Here is a 24,323-nt window from a genome sequence, read left to right as displayed (position 1 = left end):
ACAAACTCACATTGAAGGACTCGTTACATTCGGCAATAAAAAAACAAACAAAACAAAAAGTGGTGTTTTGTGATGACATGTTCATTGTTAAATGCAGGGCACTCCCTTATGAAGCGGCATCGGCCGTCCTAACGGCAGGAAGTCCGCACACTGTGATTATGGTTGAAGGCTTGGAGCGAAAGGTGGTATATTATCATTAATATCATAACTCTGTACAACATTTTGTGTCGAGGAAAGCGGGTTTGAATTTTGGAGTTTCATGCATTTGTTAAATGTGTGGGAATGTGTTTTTGAAAAGTGCCCAAGTGCATCACTCTGTGCGACATAGTGTCTGAAGCTTTGCTCTTTGGACTGCCATTCTGGTTTTACAGTATATGCGCCTATACATTATGTGAATGTGGGCGTGCATGAGATTGTGTTGGAAGCTCACCTTGAATTTCTGTGTATTCTAATCTCACACGCTTGTGCTCAGGAATGCGGTGAATAGCTTTCACCAGGGGGAGGAGTGGGGCGGGTGGTAAGTATTCTACCTTCCTCCTTTTCCTTGCGGGTTAATTTCCATGCCTTTGACAAGCTGGAAATCTACCTCACCTGTTGAGCGCAGTGTAAACATGTTTTCGGCAACATTCACAGAGACACGTCCCTGTATAATGCGACTTCCCACTAGTTGTGAACATTGGGTTTCACATTGCTTTAGGTGTGGCATCATAACACTGAGAAGTTTACAGAGGCTGCTTATGAATCGAGACGTTTATGATGCAATTGAACAAGTGTGTTGCATTTTATAGGGTTTGGCCCTTTTGATGTCAAGGGTGTAAATACTTGAGGAGTGAGTTCACCGAGAGAGGGCTTTACAGTGCTCGCCGTGTGGTTTGAACATCAAGCAAATATCACATCTTGAAATTCAGAATGAGAAAATGTCAAGCTGAGAGGAAACTTGAAGTGGTGAGATGTTCAGTATTTTCAATAGCGTCTGAAAAGATAATACGAAAATGGAATGTTGTCTGTCAGTCAGCGGATAGAAACTCGTACGTGTGAAGTTTCTCACAAAAGGTTGTCATGGAAAGTTTCATCAGAAGAAAGGCGGTTCATATAAACACCATAACTGGTAAATGGAATGATATCGTGGGATTTTAATTTGTTTTTGAGAAATAATTACACTAGACAGACCAACTTGGTATTGAAGACGGTTGTGTTTGTGGCTTTTTGCTGACCTCTTCCAGTACCACCAGCAACTGGGACAACGAGGTTCCAGCTCTCACAGGCAGGCCCACATATGTTCAGAGGCCGTGGGCTTATGGGAGTTTTATTTGCAGTGAGAAAGTGTCTTTTTTTCAGAGACAGATGTACAAGTAATTGTTCTGATGTCTGTACTTGTTTAGTTGTTTTTCTGCTTTTGGTGTCTTTTGATTTTTATGTCATTGTTTTTTTGCAGAAGTGTGGTGTATTTTTTTTTTTTTAATGCTGACTTATGAAGAGCCTGGCAACCCATTTAAGATGTCCCCCACCTTTGACTCCAGTCCCGTTGCAGCCCTAAGCTGGATGACGGATCAGTTTGGTGTTTCCATGGGTTTCCTCCCAGTGTCCAAAAACATACATTTGAGGTTAATTGGTATCTCCAAATTAAACATTGGTGTGAATAAGTGTGTTTGTGGTTGTCTTAGTCTCAGTCTCCGCCCTGTGATGGATTGGTAACCTCTCCTGAGGGCATCCCGCATTTCAGCCAAATTGGGATCGGCTCAAGCCCTCCACAATGCGAAACTACAAACTCAAATATTCTGAAAGAATTTCCACATAACCCATCCTATTTCTGCCGCAGGGAGCGGCTGAGGGTCGGAGGGGCTCAGAGACCCACAGTGGTGACCTGTCAGTTGTGGGATTTGAACCTGTGACTTGTGCAGATTTCATCAAATCAAACAAAGCCCTTCTCAAACTCACAGCAGGCCATTAAAATAGAAAAGTTTAATGTAGACACGAGGTGAAAGTTTCGTGGAGAAAAGCTCTATTCTTTATTCATTCTTAACCGTTTATGAGGGAAACTGTCAAACAGCTGGACATGCTATATGGAAAATATGAAGATTGCTGCCGTCATTAACAACACCAACCAATTTTAAGACCATTTATCACAGTTATCGGAATAATAAGTTCTTGGACACAATAGTCTAGCATGAAACAAGCAACTTGATCATTCTTAGAAGCAGTTTCCTACGATTGAAAACTTTAAACGGGCTCTTTTGCAAGAAACAGAATATTCTGGCAAATTGCACACGATGGTCACTTTTTACATGGTGGGAAGTATTTAGTGACACTCCATTTGATTTAGAGGTTTAAAGCGTCGAATGTCTATTTGTGTGTGAAATCTGCTCCCATTTGTCTGAGCTCCACAATGCCCTAATTAACCTGAGGTCAGAACCGGAGGTCGCAGGTCAATGTTGGTGAGGAATGGGCCGTTCTGATAAGTAACCGGCGTGTGTTTGTATTTGTGCTTATGAGAGCGCCTGTGTGGCCATCAACAGGCCGGATGGGAGAGTTGTGACAGGCCCACAATGAAAGATACACACAGATAAGACAGTGTGCGTGTGTGTGTGTGAGGAAAGTGACTCAAACCCGGAGTTCCCAAACACACCTGGGAGATGTACCAGCAAGAGATAAAAGCTCTTGAAACATCTACAGCAAATACCATTCATTTAAAGGCTTGACATTTGGGTCCGGATAAGATTTTGCTTTGTGGCTTCAATAGGGAATTGCACTCTTCTACTGTTTAGACAGCGAGACAAAGTCATGGATGTGACTTGCAGATATGTTAAACAACGAGATTAGTCTTGCTTAGCTCAACAAACGAAGACAAGCGTTTGCTTCCCGTCTCCTTCCAACAACTCCGATTAGTTCTCTTTAGTCAGGGCGGCAGTTGTCTCCTGAACATTAAGAACTGAAATATTAGCTACGTGTAACACAAACAAAATTCGCTCCTTAGAGTCAGCTTATGCATTTGTGTTACGTTTTGGTTTTGCCGTTTCACCTCACTGGGCTTCTCAAAGCGTTTTAGATGGTCGGTCACATTCACCCATTCATGCACACACTCACAATCACAGGCCCCTTCATGCAAGGAGCTCGCACACAATTGGGAGAGACGTCGGTTTCTGTGTTTTGCCAAAGGTCACTGGAGTCGGAAACAATTATAGGATGACCAACTCTTCTAACTCACTCGAGGTTATGTAGTTCCCTCTCAGAAAATAAACTTTAGAAAAACCTACAGAACTAACTGCAGAGTCAAAAACTGGACAAACACAGTCGACCTTTTAATAGCTAAAGAGCTGGCGAACAATCAACAAACAGGCCACAATGTTCGAACAAGGGCAGAGAATAGTTAACCAACTGTGGTGATCATAGAGCTACAAAAATAGGTTAGTAGGACGTGAATATAAAGTGAATATAAAGTTTTGTTTCTTGTCCCACGACTTAAATATCCACTGATCAACACTGATTACCTCATGTGATTGGAGTAGTAGTTGCTGGAGGACTGCAGGTGGAAAAATAGTTCAAAAGTTTTTTTATGACTTGAGGCAAAGCTGTTAAAAAAAAAAAAAAAAAGAAAGAAAACTGAGGGTGTGTAGTTAAAAAAAAAGAAAAAAGAAAGGTGAGCTTAACGGATCTCAGTAACCTGCTCTGCATTTTGATTTCAGGCTCGCATTGTGTTGTTACATCAGCCAACACACCCAAACGTCTACCTCAACTATTTGTTGTTAACTGCTACGTGGTGCCCGCCAGGGGTGCCATCCAGAGAGCAGAGGAATTAAATAAAAGTGTGCAAGGGCAATGCAGATCTCACTGGGCTTCAACCAACTCTCACACTGCGCACGGTTTGTACACTCCATGAGGTCATTTTTTGGTTGAATGCTGGATTTCTTTATGTTCTTCACATTGGGTCATGTTATTGTTAATGGCCGCTCTGTTCTGATCTGCAAACAACATAAAAACATAACTTTTCTCATAGTGGTCAAGTCATATGAACTATCAGGTCGTGACTGTTACAACTTTGCACCGAAGCTCATTTCATTCTTTTAATTTGTCCTTGTAACGTGTCATCAGAAGTTAACAATGTTTCTACTAACCATCAGTTTCACCATTTTATCATGATTTCGTCTAAAAAACACAAAATGAAAAAGCAATGTTGAGAAGTCATTCTCCTGACCTCCATTGTTCCCCCGCTGTGCCCCTGAAGCTGTCGGCTGCACCCCGATGAGGCCCGTCCCACAACTCTGAAACCCAAAATGAGAGTTTAGAAACTATTTGCACTTGCCCTCATAACAATGACAAAAAGCATTTTGGTCCTAAAGCATTTAAGACAAAGATTTGGAAGAGAGCTGAGGACTGAGGACTGAGGCCAACGTCCCCATGAAGACTGCTCTGTGGGTTATCTCCTCTACAGTTCCACTCACTCAAAAAAAAAAAAAAAACTCTGCAAGAAAGCCTGCACACTGAAGTTCAGACTGAGGATGAGAAAATACCCTGTGGGCAGAAATAAATGAGCCTTTTGTGTGTGTGTGTGTGTGTGTGTGTGTGTGTGTGTGTGTGTGTGTGTGTGTGTGTGTGTGTTTTGTGACTTACTCAATATGCGTTCCTACAGCTCTGGTCCCGGCACATTCGAACATGATCAATGTTGACAGGGCCAGCCTTTGGTCGGGTGAAAGGAAGTTATATTCTCTTCATTCTCACTCTTTCTTTTCGGGTTTGTTTTTTTTTCTCACTCTCCTCTGACCAAATTGGCTTCTGAACTCTTTGAACTCTCTGACTGCGAAGTACACACTTACTGGAACTGACCGAAGGGGATCAACTTGAAGACAAGAGAGGGAGAAAAAAAAAAAAATAGATGGGAGTGAGCTATACTGTCCTCCGTGTAAAATAAAAAAATAAAAAGGAATAGAACATGCAAGAGGGGAGGAGGAAGAGCTGGTTGAAGCACTTGAACTGTGGCTCTTACTTGAGCTAAAAGCTTTTACTTACCGACCCATCCTCGTGAGAGGACGAAGGGAAACGGAGGCTGGCTGGACGTGTGCTGCGTTTGTGCGGCACGCTCCGCACAGCTGGGCAGGGTCAACAATCACGACACTTTATGCGAGCGAACTCAGCTGCGAGTGAAGTCGTCGGTCTTCTGTGAGCAAAAGGGGAACATGGCATTTCATAAGACGGGAGAGATGCACTTTCTTGGCGTGTTGCGGCCACTCCACATGGAAGAGACGGACAGGAAACGAGAGGCGAGCGAGGCGGGAGTGACGCGCGGTGAAGATTTCGACAAACCAGCGACCGTCGTTAAAAGGGTCCCAACCGGTTAACAATTGGGTCGCCCTGACATGAAGCTCCAAACGGCGTCTTCTCTGATAGGAAACAGACTTTGCGGGGAAATTCCCACCAGCATTCTCGTACCTGCAACATTTCGGTGAATCACACGTATCAGAACGTTGCCGGCGTTTTTTCCGCCTTTCTTCTCAAGCCTAATCTGAGAGACGGGCCCGTTTGCGTGTGCACGCCACTGTTGCAGACATCCAGTCGCGCTTCGGTGAGCTCAAGCACCGAGTCACACGGCGCTAAACAGCCGATGTTATCCGAGCACATTATCGGGGCAGTCAGTGAAGGTTAGTTCCTGAATAATTTATAAAAGGTTGGCGGAGAGGTCAGCAGTGATAACCCAGACAGAAGCACCTTGCAGTGCGAATCACTCCCTTCCACAAACTTCGCGGCAGATTATGCTCCCGCGGACGCTCGCCAAGAGGCAGACACTCAGTCCGGGACTAAAAAGGGAGTGGACAAGATGGAAAGGAGGAGAGGGAACCGAATGAAAGAATGTGTAATTTGGCGCCAGGTGATAAAAGAGGCAGCCGTGGCAGTCGGCCATTAGGGTCTTTGGTAATAGAATGCCTCTTGTTACATTAGACATTTAAACAATGTGACTTTCATTCGCACATGCTCACACACACTCAAAGACACTGTTCTGTCCACAGAAGAAGTCCATTCAATAGTGTCCGGAGCACCGGAAGGCAAACATTTTTAATTACTGTGCAAGTATTCAAGGGTAAAGCAGTAAAACAAAGATCTGAAGGATCATATTTAAAAGCTCTAAGAGTGAGACATTTATGAATAATATCAATAAATAATAAGATTTTTTTATAGATTTTGTCATGAGGCGGTAACGGTTATATTCACAAATAAATATTCCCAGTTTGAAATCCGATCTCAGTAAACCTTTTGTTTTCCCTGCACATGCACGACTTTTTCTCCAAATACAATAAACACACGCCTTTGAGACTAACTGTCGATGCTAAATTACCACTAAGTGTGAATGTGAGTCTGTCCGTGTCCTGTCCAATGTTAAAGCAGCCCGGGATCTGAACCAGCGTCTCACCGCTCTGAATGAGTTTGTGTTGCAGCATGAATCATCTGGTGACACCATCAACCAACAGCCCCGCTAAGGTTTCCTGGTTGTATCTAGGATTTTGCCCAATGTTAGCCGTCATTGTGGACGAGGAAGATAGATTAAGAAAGTACATTTGTATCCTTCAGATTTCAACTGAAATTTTATTTAAATTGTTATAATCTTTCTTTCTTTCTTTTTTTTAATTATAACATTTCTCTAAACAAGATATGCATCAATCCCAGTTTGGTTTTTTGGGGGGTGGGGGGGGGGGGACGGGGGGGGACGAGACATCAACACTTTAGAAATGAACAAACTCATAATTCTGCACTAAAGTCTTCACAGAAGACAAAGCAGTCGTGTTTAGTTACTCAATAAAAGTGACAAGCAGCACACCTCCAGCCGAGCCCCGCCGCTCCGTCTAGGACGTCTATGGAAAAGTACTCGTGCCGCTGCATGAAATCAGCCTGTGATTGCTCATGGCGTGATGGAAAAAAAGGTTCAAACACAGGCCGGTTTAAGACAACATGACTTTCGACGACACTGTAAACAGCCACAACAATTATTCTTCCGTCTCGTTTCCCGACCGAAGCAGCTGCTCACGGCGAGTGCGCCGAGGTATCGGAACACACTTTACTGTCCCCGTGGAGAGGAATCACCCTGGTGTCCTGCGAGCGCGATAGTGCTCGCGAATGTGCGTCAGCAGGCAGCGCGATGCAGGGGAGACTGTTTATTGTACTTTTAGGGAGAAAGAAAAAAAAAAAAACTTTCATTAAAGCGTGTGTTTAGATACGTGTGTGTGTGCCTGGAGTCAGCACAAATGCACACACATGTACTGTCGTCCACTGTAACCTTGCCCTCATGTCTGTGCACACACACGCACACACACAGAGGAGAACGCACTCAGAGTGTGTGCGTTCTCCTCTGTGTGTGTGCGTGTGCACACACACAGAGGAGAACGCACACACTCTGAGTCAGCAGAAACGGGAGATTGGTGACACTGCTAATGAACCCAAGTGTTTTTCTTCAATTTAACGATGGAGCAGGCCGAAGGAACTCCTCTCTGCACTGCTCCAGTTACACGACAGCTGAATCCCCCGTCTTCCTAAAAGATGTCTTTCTTCTGGATACATCACTCACTCTGCTTCTCTGCTTTCATGCTTCCTCATGCCTCGGTTCTCTCCACTGTGCAGTCTCAGTGTCTCCCTCAGCTTTTTTTTTTTTTTTTCTTCTTCTGTTTCTTTCAAACCACTGGATGTGCCCACACGGCATGAGTTGTAGCGAGCACGCCAGGCCCATAGCTGCCACCTCATGTCATTACAGGCTTATCGGTTCTTTCCATTTCCTTAGAGTCTAGCAATCCGTGGGTGATCTGGATGTAGACGTGATTTCCTCTGCTGCAGTGGGCTTTTGGTCCAGGAGAGGGCATCACCACTATATGAAGCTATCAGGCAGAGCAGTGATGGCAGTACAAATTATATCATGTGCAAAGATTATAGAGATGACGGCTCAAAGAGTGTCTAAAAAAAACCCTGACAATTGCTATGATGCTGTTTGAAGTTCACAACCAGTACTTATTGGGCCAACACAGTTGGTACATACTGTACAAGTGTTATTCTTTCTATTATTTAGGGGTTAATCTTAGTCAAGTTAAGAATATATATCTTTAGAATCATGTCACTGGATGTCATATTTCCACAGCAATCAATCAAAAACTCTAAATGCTTGTTGAAGTAGCTATGCACTTATTTCACTATACTCTAAACTACAGTACTGAGGGTACAGTATCATCAGTTTCCAATACATCTAAATAAGTTAATGTTATCTGCCTTTGATAGAAATTAAATCGGTTTCTTTCTTGTTAACTTTCACTTTCAGAGAGGTGGACCCTCCAAAAATACAATCATTTATCTGTTTATTGCCCCCACACACACACCCGACAATGACATTCATTTGGCCGGTCTTGCGATCATCACCTGCTTTCTTTGTATTTTCAATTAGATATCTTTAAAAAACTGCACAGAAAAAGAGAATTTGTCACAACCTGTTTTTGTCCTCAGCTCATATGTACCAGCCATAGACACAAATCACAACGTGGGGGATTGGTGTGGTGCAGTGTCTGCAGCACCCTTACCTAAAAAAAAAAAAAAAAAAGATAGATAATTGTCCCTCCAATATAACAATAGAAACTAAAAAATTCTAAAAAAAAAAGAAAATAATAAAAAAAAAACTGTAGGATCAAAAATTATGACTGTGTAAAGCTATAAATCTACATGACTCAAGTTTCCAGCAGCGATCATATTGATCTACAGGTGGAACTTCCAGCAATGACATGGGATTTGGAGATTTTAGCTGTTGCACACAGTTATTCCAAGTTAGCTCTCCTAAGTTAAAAAGATATGATCTGTATCTTATTCATCCTGATGTATACCGAAACACAACTGTGATAAAACTGCTGTCAGAGAGGACAGTCTCTCCCCTCTTTCTAATTTTCTATTAATGACTTTGATATATATATATATATATATATATATATATATATATATATATATATATATACACACACACACATATATATCGTGCTGTCTCAGCTGTTGCTCTGAGGGGGTAAAAGAGCCTGCGGTCATCCTCGGCCGACCAGGTGGCTTCTGCTGAGCTGGACATTACACAGAATATCCATTCTCTGATGATCCGACGCGACGCGGAGGAAGTCACGAAGCGCGCGCAGACTCCCACTTTCCACAAAGCAGCGTGGTGCGTGCGGGCGTGCGTGCGTGCAGGCGCGCATTCAGTGACGGAGATGCGTTAACACCTCCTGACCGGCGGCGTGCGGCACATCACAGACGGCGGCGTCACACGCCTACGTGTCCGGACACACACACACACACACACACACACACACACACACACACACACACACACACACACACACACACACACACATACACACACACACACATCACGGGTTTCCTCTTTCATGGAAATGGGGGATATTTGGAGCTCGGCCCCCCGAATAGCCACGAGACTGGAAAGTGTTTGCCCCGGTATCACCAGCTGGAACTGGAAATGAGAGAGTGTGTCGCGGATCTTAGCAAATACACGTTTGACCTTTTTTTTTTTTTTTTTTTTTAATAAAAACGTATTCGGCAACAAGCACAGCGAAGGAAATTGAGCGGACACACAAGACGCATCCGAGGGCGTTTGTAATATTTGCGCGTCCGTCAGTCATTTCCGACTTAAATTAATCAAACTTAATTTGCAGTGGAAATTAGGCCATTAACTATTAGGTAAGGCTGTAATCACCCTCGTTTACTAATAGAAAATGCGTACAAGGTGGAGCGTTTGGAGCAACAACATGACAAGTGGATGGTGGAAATGACCCCCCCCCCCCCCCCCAAAAAAAATTAAATAGTACATCATCAGTTGTAACACATCTCAAATTCCCTACTTTTGTTTCTCCCATAAGAGGAAATTTGTAAGAGACTTGAGCAGACTGCACTCCTGAACTCGGCACTTGTGAAAAAGCGACTGGAGAGGTGCGCACAGCGGCTGTATATCAGCCCACTCAGGACACACCTACCTTGCTGTAATAGTCCACCAATCATCCACGTCCCCGGACCGCGGCTGCCAGTCCGACGCTCGCTTCCACGGTCACAGTATGGAGACACCGAGAGACCGAGGAGGACGCGTCCTGTGTTAACGCAGAGAGCTGACCCGCTTCGTGCGCACTGACATTAAAACAGCCCGAGCAATTCAACACACAAAGTTTCGTTGGGACGATCATCTGTCAGCGCGTTTTTTCTTCTTCCCTCCCTCTTCTTTTTTTTTTCCCCCCAACTGAACGTCATCCTGGTCAAGTTGCACATAGGAGCAGGGTGCAAGTTTCAAATGGACAGACACTTGGAGACGACTGGCTCAACAAGCATGGGATTATTGTAATGTGGATTGCTATTCCCTTGCAAGAGAATAAAAGTCTGCTGCGGAACAATGTGAGACGTTGTGCATCTTGGATTCTCGTGTTTCTGGATATCTTAAAAATAATTGGCAACAGTTGAGAAGGAAGTTAATCCACAAAGGATTGTATGCTCCAAACCTTGGGACCAGCATGGATTTGCCGTTACAACCCCCGGCCCCTTACTCCGAGAAGTTTTAGCCGGTCCACTTGTTTTTGTTTTTTTTTTGTTTTGTTTTGTTTTGGGTTTTTTTGTTTTGCTTGTTAAACTTCATGTTTGAGAACAAATCGCCACATTGGCCTGTTGAATTTTAAAACGTCGCCTGTATTTGGATTGGACTTCCAACAACATGAACATTATTGACAGTTTGACACTATTATTTTTGACGCTGTCAGCTGTCAAGGTGAGTGTATACACGGAGAGCAAACTGGACCAGAGAGTAAAAAAAAAAAAAAGACCAAAAAAAAAAGGCATGAATCGATCTCCATTTGCGAAATCTAGTCAGTGGTCATTAATGTGTAGCTTGTCCTTGTCTTTCCCCTGGTAGGTCACACAGCTCGTGTTTAAACAAGCTGAAATGTTTCGTGGCTTCAGGGAGATTTAAAAGCTCATTCAGCAGAGCTGACACCACATAAACCTGGACGCACACGCTCGTGTTTGGTGCGATTATTACGCAAAAAGCGCGTCATGTGTAAGGATTTTTTTTTTTAGATATAATTTATTTAGATGTTGTGAAGTTTGACGCTGGGTGATTTCAGGCCTGCTCCAAAACCACCTTGGAGATATTAAAGGCGCAGCGGCTCAATTCTGAATTAGGACATTAAAGCAGGTTCGCCTCCTCGCTTCAATTAGCGGAGGGACACGTTCAAAACTTTACTTCAACCTTCATTTTCAGAACAAAACATAACACTCATACACTGTGTTACTCGGACGGAGTGGAGCATTTTAATGGCTTTTTGAGAGCGCGTTGTAAATCGTTTTCCTAATAATCATTAATCAAGCGCCGTATAGCTTCGAGCAAAGGTTTCAAGGTAGGAAAAAAAAAAAGACTTCTCAGAAGGGACGCTGCGTATTATTCCCGCAACATGGTTGGACTTTCTGTGTGATTATTTCCACCACGCAACGCTGTCACCTTAAATGAAGTGTTAGTGTTTTAGGCAGCCACAGTCCTTCTTTGAAGCATCTTATACGATCCGAACCCCCTTCCTGAAGTCAACTAAAGTGTTTATTTAAGCAAGTGGTGGCTTTAATGACAGCCAACTCAGCCAATCGACGCTGGGAAGTGTCGGGATGATGTCTCTTGCTGCTGAATATCAGTCGACATATCATCACTTACTTAAAGACCCGGTGTTCGCAGCTTGACACCCTGCCATTAATAATACAGTATTGAGTGTTTTGGAGAGAGCCTGGGGTCTCTCGGTCCCCTCTCACGCCACCAAAAAGGGGGAGGAGACTACACAGCAGCACCCAGCCATTTTCTTTTTTTTAAACTTTTCATTAAAGAATCGAGTTGAGTTTCTGAGCTCTCCTCTGGACGCAGGCTCCCTCTCTTGTGCCGTTTCCCGCAGGAGCAGGATCTCATGCAACACCGTCCAGATATTGCGCGAGTCGCGCGCGCGCGCGCTCCCATGTGGAAACGCAACAGTGAGCGCCGCTCCGCGTGCGTACGTGCGTGAAAAACCGCGGTGCGTAACGAGGGGAAAGTTGCCAAAAAAAAAAAAAAAAATCCTTTGTGGCTCGACTGGTGTGGTGACAGCTACAGGGCCGGCTCTGACAGCTACCCCCTGTGAGGGAAAGTAACAGGCTGGGAGCTTTTACCGGGTTTAATAGCGGCGGTGATTATACCGGGTTGCCTAGTGGCGGAGGAGGCGCACGTTCCAGGAACAAAAAAACCAACACAGCGTTTGTTTTAGGCTTACAAGATTTTGATGTGGTACTTTATATTTCAGTTTTATAGGAACTTTCCAATCATATATTAGCTTTTTTTTTTTTTTTTTTTTTTTTTTAATACAGAACGTGATAACGAGGATAATAGACACGCTTTAAACAAGTTATGTCTATAACAGCTGAACTATTTTCCATTCAATAGCATTTCTTGGGAGTGTGATAGAGATCAGACTCTTGAAAGCTATTACAAGAGGAGTATGAAGATTTGACTGTTATTGTCCACCACACTGCTGCGTCAGCCAACCCGAGATTAGATGCTTAGTGTGGGTTTTCATATTGTGGCAGTGGTCAACAGTATTGTCAAAATGCAAACATATCTTTTGCACAACTGTGGATAAGTAAAGGGCATTGCCAGGGTCTTAAAAAAAAAAAAGAAAAAAAAAAAAAAGTTCTTGCACAATCTACTGTAACTAATGGCATGCTTCTCCCCCCCCCCCCCCCCCCCCCCCTCTTCTTCTAGAGTGCCCACATACCTAAGGAAACAGAAAGAGGTCCACATGACGGTAGGTGTCCCACAGGGCACCGTGGGAATACAGTCTGCCTTGGGCTCCCTGGTTGGCCTGCAGCCAAAACAGAAATGGCTGGTTCAAATTTCACCTTGACATTAAAGGAAAATTATCGCCTCCTAGTGGGCAACATTGGAGCTTGACCCTGCAGAGATTTAACCCCTTCAGAATACCCTCACTCTTTTTTTCTTCTTCTTTTTTTCCCAGTACACGAAACCAGTTTCACCCTTAAATCTCATTCGTTGGACATGTTCACCCTGAGCAGCATTCCTTTTCATTGAGGTTTAGCTGGGGGAATGTTATGGTGACCAGACCCCTTTTATAGAAAGGAATGTCACCCTCTTGGCCTACAATTTCATTTTTGCACAACCTCAGCATTGGCCAATCTAATTTGGACAATCAGAAGCTGCACTAGGTGATATTGTTCAGGCCTGGTATGTTTGATTTGGCGTCCCAGAGGCCCGTCCGTCTGGGATTGTTTTAGGCTCTCTAAAGGCTTTGAGTGATGTTTGGGAGGTGTTGTTAGTCTGTGTGCTAATATCTTTCTCAAGAGCAGAACTCCAGCAAAGGCTAAGTGAGGGGAAGCACTTATTGTAAGACTCTGTTCAAGCAGAATTGCAACAGTGGGGTGACACAGCTGACGGGGCGAATGTGGATGTATAGAAAGAGTAGTTGATAATCACAGTGGGAATTTAAGCATGTAATCAGAAGGCAGACTTATACAAGCTAATCCAGAACTAGAAGTGAAAATGTGCATGTACAACTCTGTTTTGTTTCTTGACAGCTTGGCGGGTTACGGTGCGTTTTTTTCTAATCTGGTCCAATGTCCTTCTGTCACACAGTGATCCCTTTAATGGAGGTCTACAACAAGAGTTTGTGTAAGCCTCGAGAGCTGCTGGTAGAAATTCTACAGGAGTATCCGGAGGAGGTGGAACACATCTTCATCCCTTCCTGCGTGGTGCTGACGCGCTGCGCCGGCTGCTGCAATGACGAGATGCTGCAGTGCATGCCAACGTCCAGCTATAACATTACGATGGAGGTCAGAAGCGCTGTTTGCGGCAGGAACATTGAACCCTCGGGTGATTTGTTCCCTAGACTGGTCGATAATTTGAAACTCTTTATTCAGCCAGACAATGTCCGTGTATTTTAAAAGAATTATTTTTGGTCAAATGTCACGCGGGCAGGCCGCACAGGCCGCACAGGCCGCTTAAGTGTCCCTTCTGAGTGGCGCAGAGCTTTCAAAGGACTTGGCATAGAAGCCCTTCAAATCGGTCCAAGTACACATTGCTGAAAGCCTGCTTAGGTGCGACCTTTAGGCTAAAAGGAACCATGTCCTCAAATGAAGAGCTCAGTTTTCATTGTCACCTTTTCCCCAAATGACAAGCTTTGCATATATCTCCTTACCACCTTTACAGGTGAAATCTTTTTTGAAAAAGCAAACTTCTGCTTTTCGAGACTGCATTTATCTCTCTTTTCGTTGCCGCTTCTTTCATTCGAAAATGTGGTAAACATTTTTAATTTCGGTTCAATATCAAAGCACGAAGCATTCAACAAGTCTGCGACTTGAAGCATTTCACATTTAGCATCTTACGACGAAGCGATCCTTGTTATTTTCCATCTCGCTCCTCACTACCTTCACATGCTGAACTAAAGTAGTAGGTTTTCGGCCTATCAAGACTTGGTACCGCCCAGCTCTTGATTGGCTGGACACTCTGGAGCCGTCTAATCATGCAACGGGCAGAGCAGAAAATCACAGAGCTTTTCAGAAACTCCTACATTATCTAAAGTTTGACACATAGGTGTTTACGCTTTAGCCGTAAAGTAGATTTGTCTTCCTCTCGTGTAAATACCAAAAAAACAGAACTTTGGATTCTATCTGGAAGTTTACACATTAACATATTTGAAAGATCTGACCTTCCACTGAGCCTGGCCTGTCTACTTTGGGATTAATATGTATCTGCCTTTTGTACATCGAACGCATTGACTGACTGGTAACAATCTCTCTTCTTTTTGTTGCAGATAAAAAGAATAAAACCCCAAAGGCAACAGAATGACATTTTCATGAGCTTCACAGAACACAGCGCATGCGAGTGTAGGTAAGAAACCCTGAACGCACATGCACACGCACGCACCACTACAAATCATTGCTCCATTGTGTAGCAGAGCAGAGGCTGGCCAAGCAAGCCATGTGAAGTTATTGTTTAGAGTTTGCCCCCCGACACATTCAGCGGATGCATATCAGGTAAAACTATATTTTATCTTTCACTTCATTCACTCAAGGCGATGGTATCGAGGCTGGAGCAGGTTCAGACGCATCGCGGCAGACGCCCTCCATGTTGTTTAAATTTATCCTCATTCCATCGCAGCACTTAGGTGAAGCAGATACATTTGTTGGAAAATGCAGGACCCTGATATTCAGTTGTTTTTTTTCCTCCAGCGACATACAGGGAACATCTCTGGAAATATGTAGGGATCGCCTTAGCTGGCTGAGATAAGTCTGGTGCATTTTTCGTACGGCCTCTTGTAGAGATGGGGTGATTTTTTTGTCTTTTTCTTCATCCTATTTTTATACATAAAGGATCAGTGGGTACTGATTTATCCATCATGTGCTAATTTGTGTCTCTTCTGTTCGTGATTAACTCCTGTTACAGTTTGTTCTTAAATTATTTTCGGTCTCATATTGGTTACAAGCTTGATAGTTTCAGTCACTGAGCTTTCAGTCACTAAAAAAACTGCAGAATTAGATTGTGCCTAAAACCAAAACAAGTGTCATGATCATCGTCATCATCATCATCATATACACACACAGTCCATTTCTTTGAGCCCATCTAGTTTCCTCATAAATCTACACTTTTTTTTTCCTTATTCACAGTTAATATGAAAGCAGCTTTTTTGAGTTGTGTGACATGACTGAACAGACATGCATCCTCCTCCCACGTTTCAGTCAAATCAAAAGAGAAAACAAACTTTGCCATTGTGGCTCGGGGCCGAGTGGCACCGCCGTCACTTTGCGTTGCCCGTTTGAGATCGCTGCTCCCAACTTTTAAAAGTTTTACTGGAATGAGGCCTCTCCCGTTGCCCCGTCAAACCTCTGACCCAGCGGAGGTTTCATGCTGAACTTACTGCTGACTTACTGCAGTGATGACACAATATGTCACCGTGTGGTTGTAGCCATAAATCTTTAGGACACCTGTAAACTATTTTTAAAGGCTTTTATCAGTCCATTCAACGTAGTTTAGAATTTTTGACTTCGATAGATAATTTCATGATGCAGAGTGAACACTAGACACAGATAATTACATGAAAAATATCAATAGAAGCCCTCATCAGCAGCCTGAACACAACAAACTATTTGCTTCATTGTATAGCTTTTAAATGATCTTAAAACTTTAATTGTTTTCATGAAAAGCTTAAAGCATCGTAGATTTAATAATTTGTACTTTGTTCAAACAGTAATAGCTTTGCAGTGGGCCATGGCGATATTGAGTACCACCTAAGACTAGTGGACCTCAAAGAGATCTCCGTGTGTCAGATAATGGACGTATGAAGTAGATACTCAGACGTATTCTGGTGGCGTTGTTTCATCAGTCCGTCCAGGAGAAAATTGGCTGCGAGTCCGTGACCTCCTGTAAGGAAACATTGTTTCCTAACACTTTTGGCTAAACTCTTGCCACAACTCTGTGCCAATGAATTTATTGCTTCACACTGTTATCAGCAAGCGTTGTCACATGGACATGAATCAGACCCTGTGTGCGTGTGCGTGTGTGTGTATGCGTGTGTGTGTGTGTGTGTGTGTGCGCGCGTCCCAACTCAGTGGTTTCCCTTACTTAGCGAGGTATTTGAAAGTGAAAGTCCCTTTTATCACAGTTTATAGTAAGGTGGATGCCGTACGGCGATTTGAGAAGACCGACATGTGCAACCACATGCTGATGGAGTCTTATGGTCTCGATATATCTATATATCTGTTTACCAGGAACAATCCCACGCCGTGATCTAATTTGTTGTTGTGTTCCTGCCTTTCAGGTTAAAGAAAGAAGTGAAAGAACAGAAAGAAAAGTGAGTACAGCCTTCTTTCTGCATGGGAATTGGGTATTTGGAGGGAAACAATGGGCACATGAGATTTGATCTTTTCCTGTTTTGCTTTGTAAAGAAAAAGAAAAAAAAAAACTCACTCTCAGTCATCTGCACTTCCCAGCCTTTACGACATTATACTATAGGCTCTTTTAAACTGATTTGCTTCCCTTTAATCTCTCCTCTTTCTCTCACACAGATAAAACAAACATGCACACTAAAACACGCCACGAATAGCAATATTTCATTAAAACAACAGCGGAAAGGCCACATGAGAACATCTTATAGTGTGCACAAATTATTCTGCAGCTGTAAGGTGATAAACATGGACAATGTCAATTAATCTCACTAAAGTGAAATAGTGACATTTGTTGAGGGCCATGGCCTTTCCACACCTGTCCTTTACACGTTTCCTCCCCTTTACATTCCTCCCCGCCCTGCTTTAACGTTTACATCCCACTTAACGTCTATTACTTCTGTTTCTGCCTGCTATGATATAGATAACAGTGTTTTTGAAGACGTTAAACTTTTGTGTTTATGATCCTTTCTCGAGTGATCCTCCCTTCACGGGCTACAGATGTCAGTGTGCTAAGGGTCACTAAAATGCTTTAATCTTCTTTCTGTGAATAGCTGTTAATATTTTTCCACTGCCGGGTTGCAGTAGGTTTGTGTTTTTGGTTTTATGCCAGGTTGTCCGTCATATATATATATATATATATATATATATGTAGGGTAGCTTTAAGACTGTCTCTTTAACCCTGCCATAACTGTTTATGAGTCCGGCTTTGTTGTTTTGCTTCGACAAAGTAATGGTCTTCAGGTCATTCAACTTCTGTTTCTGATGCTTGACGCATTTTCCTTTTATCGTCAGAGAGTCATCTAAGAGGTTGCGCAACTAGTCGCCTGTCAGCATCCACAGGGAAACTCCATTGTCACTTAAAAATAGTAAAATTGTTCTTACACAACAGCCATTTATTTATCTCTTTATTTAAAAGAACATTGTAGAATGGTGTTACAAGAAACCATTGCAGAACCAGAGTCAGAGGTGGCAGTTTTCTGCTGTTCCGGTTAGGGGACAGAAGGAGAGAAAAAGATAGGACAGACAGACAGAGGTGCCCTCAGTTAAAGGGTAGGTATTCAAACCCTGGATCGAATCATGATCTGCAGATGATTTGCATCGGTTTGATTCCTTAACTTTCCATTTAGCAGCATCATCAACGCATGACTGAAAATTAGCAAAACTAACAAACCTTCTAGATTCAGTTGTATTTATCGCTCAACATTTGCTGTATAACAAAACTTCGAGGCACTTCTGTGCTGAAGTAAAACCTCCCAGAGCTGCGAGCATGGCTGTAAACTCAGAGGGTACGTTCTATCAAAGGCAAAATAACATCCGTCTGCAATAATTTGGTTTTGAAGAGCGAGACATTGGTGAATAAATGAAAAAAATGTACGACTGAATAATGGAGTAGCGAGAAGTGAAATGAGCTCAAAGGTGCAGTCACTTTATTAGAGAAAAGGAATGGCCATTAACAAAATAAGAGACAAATATATGATTGTATTGTGAATATAAATGTGGAGAGAGAAACATAATCATTGATTTATTTTAAATTTTTTCCAAAATGTTGTAATGTAAGACATGGCAAAATGTTCACTAAAATCCACCCTGCACCTGGGAAACCACGTGCACGCTTCGTAATCACACACCGGTGCGCTCTTATTGTGTCGTGGTCGGAAACACATTGAATCAGCGCAAAAGAGCTGACCTACATATTCTGAAAGATGCAGTCTGAGCATATTGTCCTTGTGACTGCCCAAATTTCTACCCGACATGAGGTTTTCTCAAATCGTCACCTGCTTTCTCTCTCTGCAGGGTCGTTGAACTTCATGTCTTTTGAAGGCAAGATGGACAATAGATAGACCTTTTCACAAAACATGAGATTTTTTATTTTTTATTTTTTAATCACATGCATAAACTACAGACTTTATAGGAGACGACATAGCATTTTAGATGCGTCTTCACAAAGCAGAATACATTTCAATTGCGTCACCTTCGAAAAAGATCATGTTCGTTGAGTCGGCTTTTTCGAGAGTTTAGATTGGCATCGTCCCCTAACTGAGGTGAAGTCTTCAGACACTGATTGTCTGATTTAAAATATGTAAGATATAAGTTCCAAGCAAGTTGGTTGGAAGCAATTTGCGACAAACGGCAATAAACTGTCAGAAAAGTGATTATGTGCTTGGTTCTTTGACTTATCCACATGATTAAAAAAAAAAAACAACCTGTCAAATAATTTACACCAGTTTCAGATCTGAACACATGAGTCCATCTCTCAGGAATCTCTCTGCGTTGTTGTCCTGTCTCTCTTGCAGAAAATCCAGGAAAGGCAAGGGCAAAGGCCAAAAGAGAAAACGAAAGAAAAACCGTGACAAAACAATTCACGATGCGTATGTCAGCTCCGCCTTCTCCACCTACCTGCACCTGAGTGTTGCGCTTCTCATAGTCAAGCTTATTTGGGAGGAGCTTTTTTGCCCCTTTTAAACGTGTACCATTCAATTTTGCCCGTCAGCCACACCAATTAGCATGCTGCTTCCCATGTAATGTCCTAACTATGTCTCGTCAGCAATGCTCTTCCGTGTCCCCGCTGCCCTGTTTCTTAACCTGTTGTGGAAACGTCGCTTCAAGCAAAACTTTACATAACACTGATAACCGGGGAAGTACAGCAGACATGATCATATCCTACCTCGCAAGAAACGAACCATAACCCATCTCAAAACCTTGAAATCTCCATTTAATCTTGTCCCAAGCTAACCAGCACAATGTTTCGAAGAATGTGGCTCTCTATGGATAAGCCTGGACCAATGTGTGGGATGAGATACAGCAATGTTAAAGATAAGACACGGTAGAAACCTGAGGTTCGACTTGCTTCTAACATCATGTCCGGTATCTACTTTCGTGATTTATAATGGGCATGTTCAGCTGGAAAATACTGACTTTAAATCAGCTCCAGAGTGCAACCTGAACCTTCTCCTGTAGCAGATCACAGATCCACCAGCATGGCATTGCAGACTGTCTTGTACTCTTCTGGTATCTGTGCTGGGATCAGCAGGATCGTAATCACGCTCCTGTGTTCAGTGTTGAGTCTGTGCCGCTTTGCTGTGTCTCGTACCCGTCTCCCTCTCCCCTTTTTTGTTCTTTTCATCTTTACAAACTGGTTTTTTGATGTCTTGTGCCTAATGCTGGTACTTATTTTGTAATGTGAAGAGAAAAAGTGATGGCTATCTATTGCTTTTGTTTAGCAAGTACTGTTTTTGTTTCTTTGTTTGCCTACTCTTGTCTCTGAAACCATGAGAGAGAGAAAAGAATCATTTGATCAACACTAATATGAAGATGATCTCATGTTTCTTCAGTGCTCATACTGTGAACAGATTCCTGACTGTATGTACATTTGTAATTTGTATTTCGAGATGTCAGTGGAGTATCGTAGCCTTCGTCTCTGCTAAGAAATGTAATTTAGACCATCTTCCAACCATGTTTTTAATCTCATGTCTCTCTGTGGGGAAACGTAGTCTTCAGTTTTCACTCAATAAAATGAAGTTTTTCTTTACGGTGCACCAAACAGACCCTCGAGTCTTCTTTATCAAGCGCTGGCTGTTTGTAGGAGTGAAAGCAGAGCGTGTGTAGTTCAATGCCACTATATGCTGCTTTGTTTTGCATGAACTGGTCAAAAGCTTCATTCACTGCATGTCTAACGCATACAGGACATTTGCGAGTTCTCCAATCGAGAAGGGAGGGACGGGGGGTGTGTGTGGCGGGTAATTTTACTGCTTGAATTTTTGTGCAAACCCATGTGCAATACAACCCAAGTGTCACATGCAGGGCAGCTTGGCAGTGGCTCGGAGAAGCAAACCGCAGCATATCAAAGGGCTGACCTGAGGTCGACCTTGCTTATGGATGGCAATAGTACACTGTGATAATCCGCCTCTCCCTCTTCCTCCCATCTCTGTCTGTCTCTCTGTCTGTCCAGTGTTTGTGAGCCATGTTGTGATCACTGCTCAGAGAGGAGAAAGCGTTTGTTTGTACAGGATCCGGCGACCTGCCGGTGCTCGTGCAAACACACAGACGAATACTGTAAAGAACGCCTGCTCGAGCTCAACGAAAGGACCTGCAAGTAAGTGCTGCTGGTAGATCTGACAAACTGGTTTTGGTGCCAAAAATAATTTGAGTTTGCAGTTTAAACCCCTTAGTTGCACTTGTAATAACACAACTAACTCAAAGCTCATCATAATGTAGCTTGTTAACAGTTTGATCACTGAGCATACAGTACGTATATCCAGTGTCACACAGGAGACTGCCGTCACGGCCCCTTTCTCCCCTCGTTTCTTTTACTAATAAATCTTTGTATGTCTTCTGCTCCAAATTGATAACATATTCACTGGAAAACCACAATAAACCACTACAAATCTGAACGTTCCGACTAGTGTCCAAGAATTCCGATGTCTCTCAAAGCCAAAAATACTTGCGTAACAACGCCTCTGCAAACTGAGGCTGGCCCAGTGGTGAGGTCTGAACATAAAAAAGAAAAAAGAAAAAGCATGGACATTTTTAGACTGCACAGACAAAAACTATAAAAAGTGAAGGACGTGTTTGTGGGTGTCATGGAAGAAACACATTACAATGATGCAGAATGTGAATCTTAAACATGCACACACCCACACACACTGAGGTGAGCTGAGAAAGAGATATTGAAGTTTCTATAGCTGCGTTTGAGTTCGGTTTCCAGCCATTCCCATACAACAATATTTATCATTGAAGTCAAGGATTCCCTGTTTGGTCTACTCTACCACTTCCTGTTGTATTTTAAAGTAATATGGAGAGATGTCTGTGGATACAGGTTCCCTACAGAGGTCACAAGTCAATGGGCTGGATCCCAGAAGGATAGAAGTTCAGTTAAGGTTTCCAGAAGACGACGTTCATAAAAGTGGGCTAGATGTGAGGTTATTTGGTGTAAATCAACTCAATGGCAATTCTGATAAAAAAAAAAAAAAAAAAAACAGATCACAAGTGGTTTTAATAAAATTGCAAACTTTCAATACTTCTTCAAGAAATAAAAAAGTAACCAAAACAATTTTTTTTTTGTATTTTAACCAATATGTCATTAACATCAGACTGACAAAGGACAAAGAATCAAACCTGTGGTTCATATTGTGCATTTTAATGTCTTTTAGCTCATGTTTTGTTTCGCGCTAACAATCTTATCAGCGCAACCACAGAAGACTAGTGTTTCAGGAAAAAAACAAGAAAAAAAAAATCCTCTGTACTTTTACCTGCCTCGTACAAAGGAACAGACTGACCCAGTTAGCAAATAGCTTGTAAACAGTGGAAGATTGAGCAGCTATGGAGTCTGATCCTGATTCCCTTTCTATGGAGGTTGAATGCTGCCTGTATTAGTGCTTTTCAATACATTTCAATTCTATTGTTACACATGGAAGAAGACCAACGAAGCTGCAATAACTTACGTTTCCATGCACTGTACATTAATATATAGTATGTACAGTACAACATATTTGGCCAATCAGATGGAGACCTACTGCACTAAATACCAATTTTTCTGTTCTTCTCATCTAGATGTGACAAGCCAAGATGAGAGAGGTGGGAGCACCAGATGTACAAGATGAAGAACTATTGTAGAGATATTTTCACAGCACAGCACTTTGACCTTTGAACCGTAAGCTCTTCTTTTCTGTGGAAAGCATTCCCCTTGGACTGACTGAGAGAGAACAAAAAGAAAGACTGAAGTTTCCTCCCACTGTAAATCTGTGTGTATATAGACCATGACAAAAAAAAAAAAAAAAAAAAAAAGAGTACAGAGTTGTTATGCTGCTACAGATACAAATAACTAAACCCATCATTTGACTAAAAGCAAAATAGCCGCCATGTGGTTTTGCATTTCTAACAGGCTTGCAATGCAGGTGTAGTCTTATTGTCAATGTATGTATGCAATTACTTCACTGGATAAGAGTGTACTGTGGTTGTGTGTCAATCATAACATGCAAAACCTCTCAAATCTGAGCTATATTTAACTGCTAAAACAGCGGGTGAGCCTGAAGAGGACATGGGTGTACTCTCCTTTCAAAAAAAATGATGGATGAACTGTTTCTGGGCGAGGACAGCAGGACAACGGGGACAGTCGATGGACATTTGGAGCCTGTCACCCAGTGATGTCGTCTCCTTTCCTCTGAGGACATTTCAGGACAGATGTGGACTGACTCTGTGTCACGACCGCAATCAGAGGAAGCTCCGGAGTGCCATATACTATTAAAGGGATACTGGTCATCAATATAGCCAATATACCCATATTTAATTTGGTCTATTTATGTATGCAGTGTTATGTACCTGTGGCTGTCCTGTAGTCCCCCGATGTGTAAGGTCACTGATGGCTCCTCTCAGCATGGAGGCTCTCTGTGCTTTTCTATGAAACAAACAAAAAAACAAGAAAAAAAACATCTAATTTGTTGACATTCCCTAAATGGATCATTAGTACTGACGTACTAATGACATCTCCTCTTTTTTAACCCCTCTCATCAAAGGGTGTGGGTGCTGTGTAGAAATGTAACTTGTGTGCGTCTGTGTGTGTGTGTGTGCGTCTGTGGCTGTCTGTGTGTGTGTGTGTGTATTTTCACCCACTTTTGCTGATGTGCACATCTGTGTATGGGTGTTAGTAGGCTGTATTTAAGTATTTAAATAAGTAGCGGACCTGTGTTTTGTCCGTTGTGCAAGATGCAAATACGAATAAACTACTGCTAGCAGCTCGACATACTGTACACTACCACATCGCCACCACCATCACTATTTTAAATTTGGATAACAATCTGCATTGTTTCTGCCATCAGTCTTAGAGCCCTTTTTATTAGTTTGCTTTGTCTCTTCCTCACTATTAACATGTTTTCTGTGTCTATGTAAAAACAGTAATGCATATTTATTTTGAAATCATATTGATTTTATATAAAATAAGAAAAAGGTTGCTGTGTTTTGAATGCTGTGTTTCCCAGAGATTTAACAAGGCAGCAGTTTTCCATGTTTTTTTTTTTTGGGGGGGGGGGGGGGGGGGGGGGGGTTGTGCAGAAAGCTGATATTTACACATCTAATAAGGACATCTACAGAATGTCGTATAATCTGAAAGAAAATTAAGCAAGAACATAAGGAACGACAGAGAGGCAGATATTCAGCCTAATGAATAAAATGGCACTTTGAAGCAGTGTGCAATAATTTCATCGGTGACTATATAGGGAATTTAATAGGTTAAAAAAAAAAAAGACTTCAAACTAGTGCAACTTCAGTGAAGTGAAGTTTGTTTGGCACGTCTTTAAGATTTGGTTTTAAAACAGGAAAGGTTTTTTTGGGGGGGGGGTTTAGGATGGAAACTTTGAGACCGA

General features: G+C 42.5%; 1 protein-coding gene and 1 long non-coding RNA gene across 3 annotated transcripts; one reads left to right on the top strand and one right to left on the bottom strand.

Moving 5' to 3' along the window:
• Window positions 1–1,989: 1,989 nt before the first annotated feature.
• LOC308126752 lies at window positions 1,990–10,201 on the bottom strand. The gene is made up of 4 exons (XR_013936458.1): window positions 9,990–10,201; window positions 5,005–5,152; window positions 4,609–4,834; window positions 1,990–4,259 (listed from the first exon to the last, which is right to left on the bottom strand). It is a non-coding gene; the product is annotated as an uncharacterized lncRNA (long non-coding RNA).
• Window positions 9,993–22,791, top strand: vegfab (vascular endothelial growth factor Ab). Of its 2 annotated transcripts, XM_080491356.1 has the most exons (8): window positions 9,993–10,765; window positions 12,770–12,812; window positions 13,658–13,854; window positions 14,835–14,911; window positions 16,839–16,871; window positions 19,260–19,334; window positions 20,915–21,058; window positions 22,516–22,791. In XM_080491356.1, exons 1-8 carry the CDS (start codon window positions 10,712–10,714, stop codon window positions 22,532–22,534), a joined length of 642 nt encoding a protein of 213 aa, XP_080347482.1. In that variant the 5' UTR covers window positions 9,993–10,711; the 3' UTR covers window positions 22,535–22,791. The 2 variants fall into 2 exon arrangements, with proteins under 2 accessions (XP_080347482.1, XP_080347483.1); XM_080491357.1 differs by lacking the exon at window positions 19,260–19,334.
• Window positions 22,792–24,323: the final 1,532 nt, after the last annotated feature.

This window comes from Lipophrys pholis (genome assembly GCF_963383615.2).
Source record: "Lipophrys pholis genome assembly, chromosome: 21".
Taxonomy (NCBI): domain Eukaryota; kingdom Metazoa; phylum Chordata; class Actinopteri; order Blenniiformes; family Blenniidae; genus Lipophrys; species Lipophrys pholis.
Note: the sequence above shows the minus strand (reverse complement) of the source record. Positions and strands in the feature narration are given on the sequence as shown.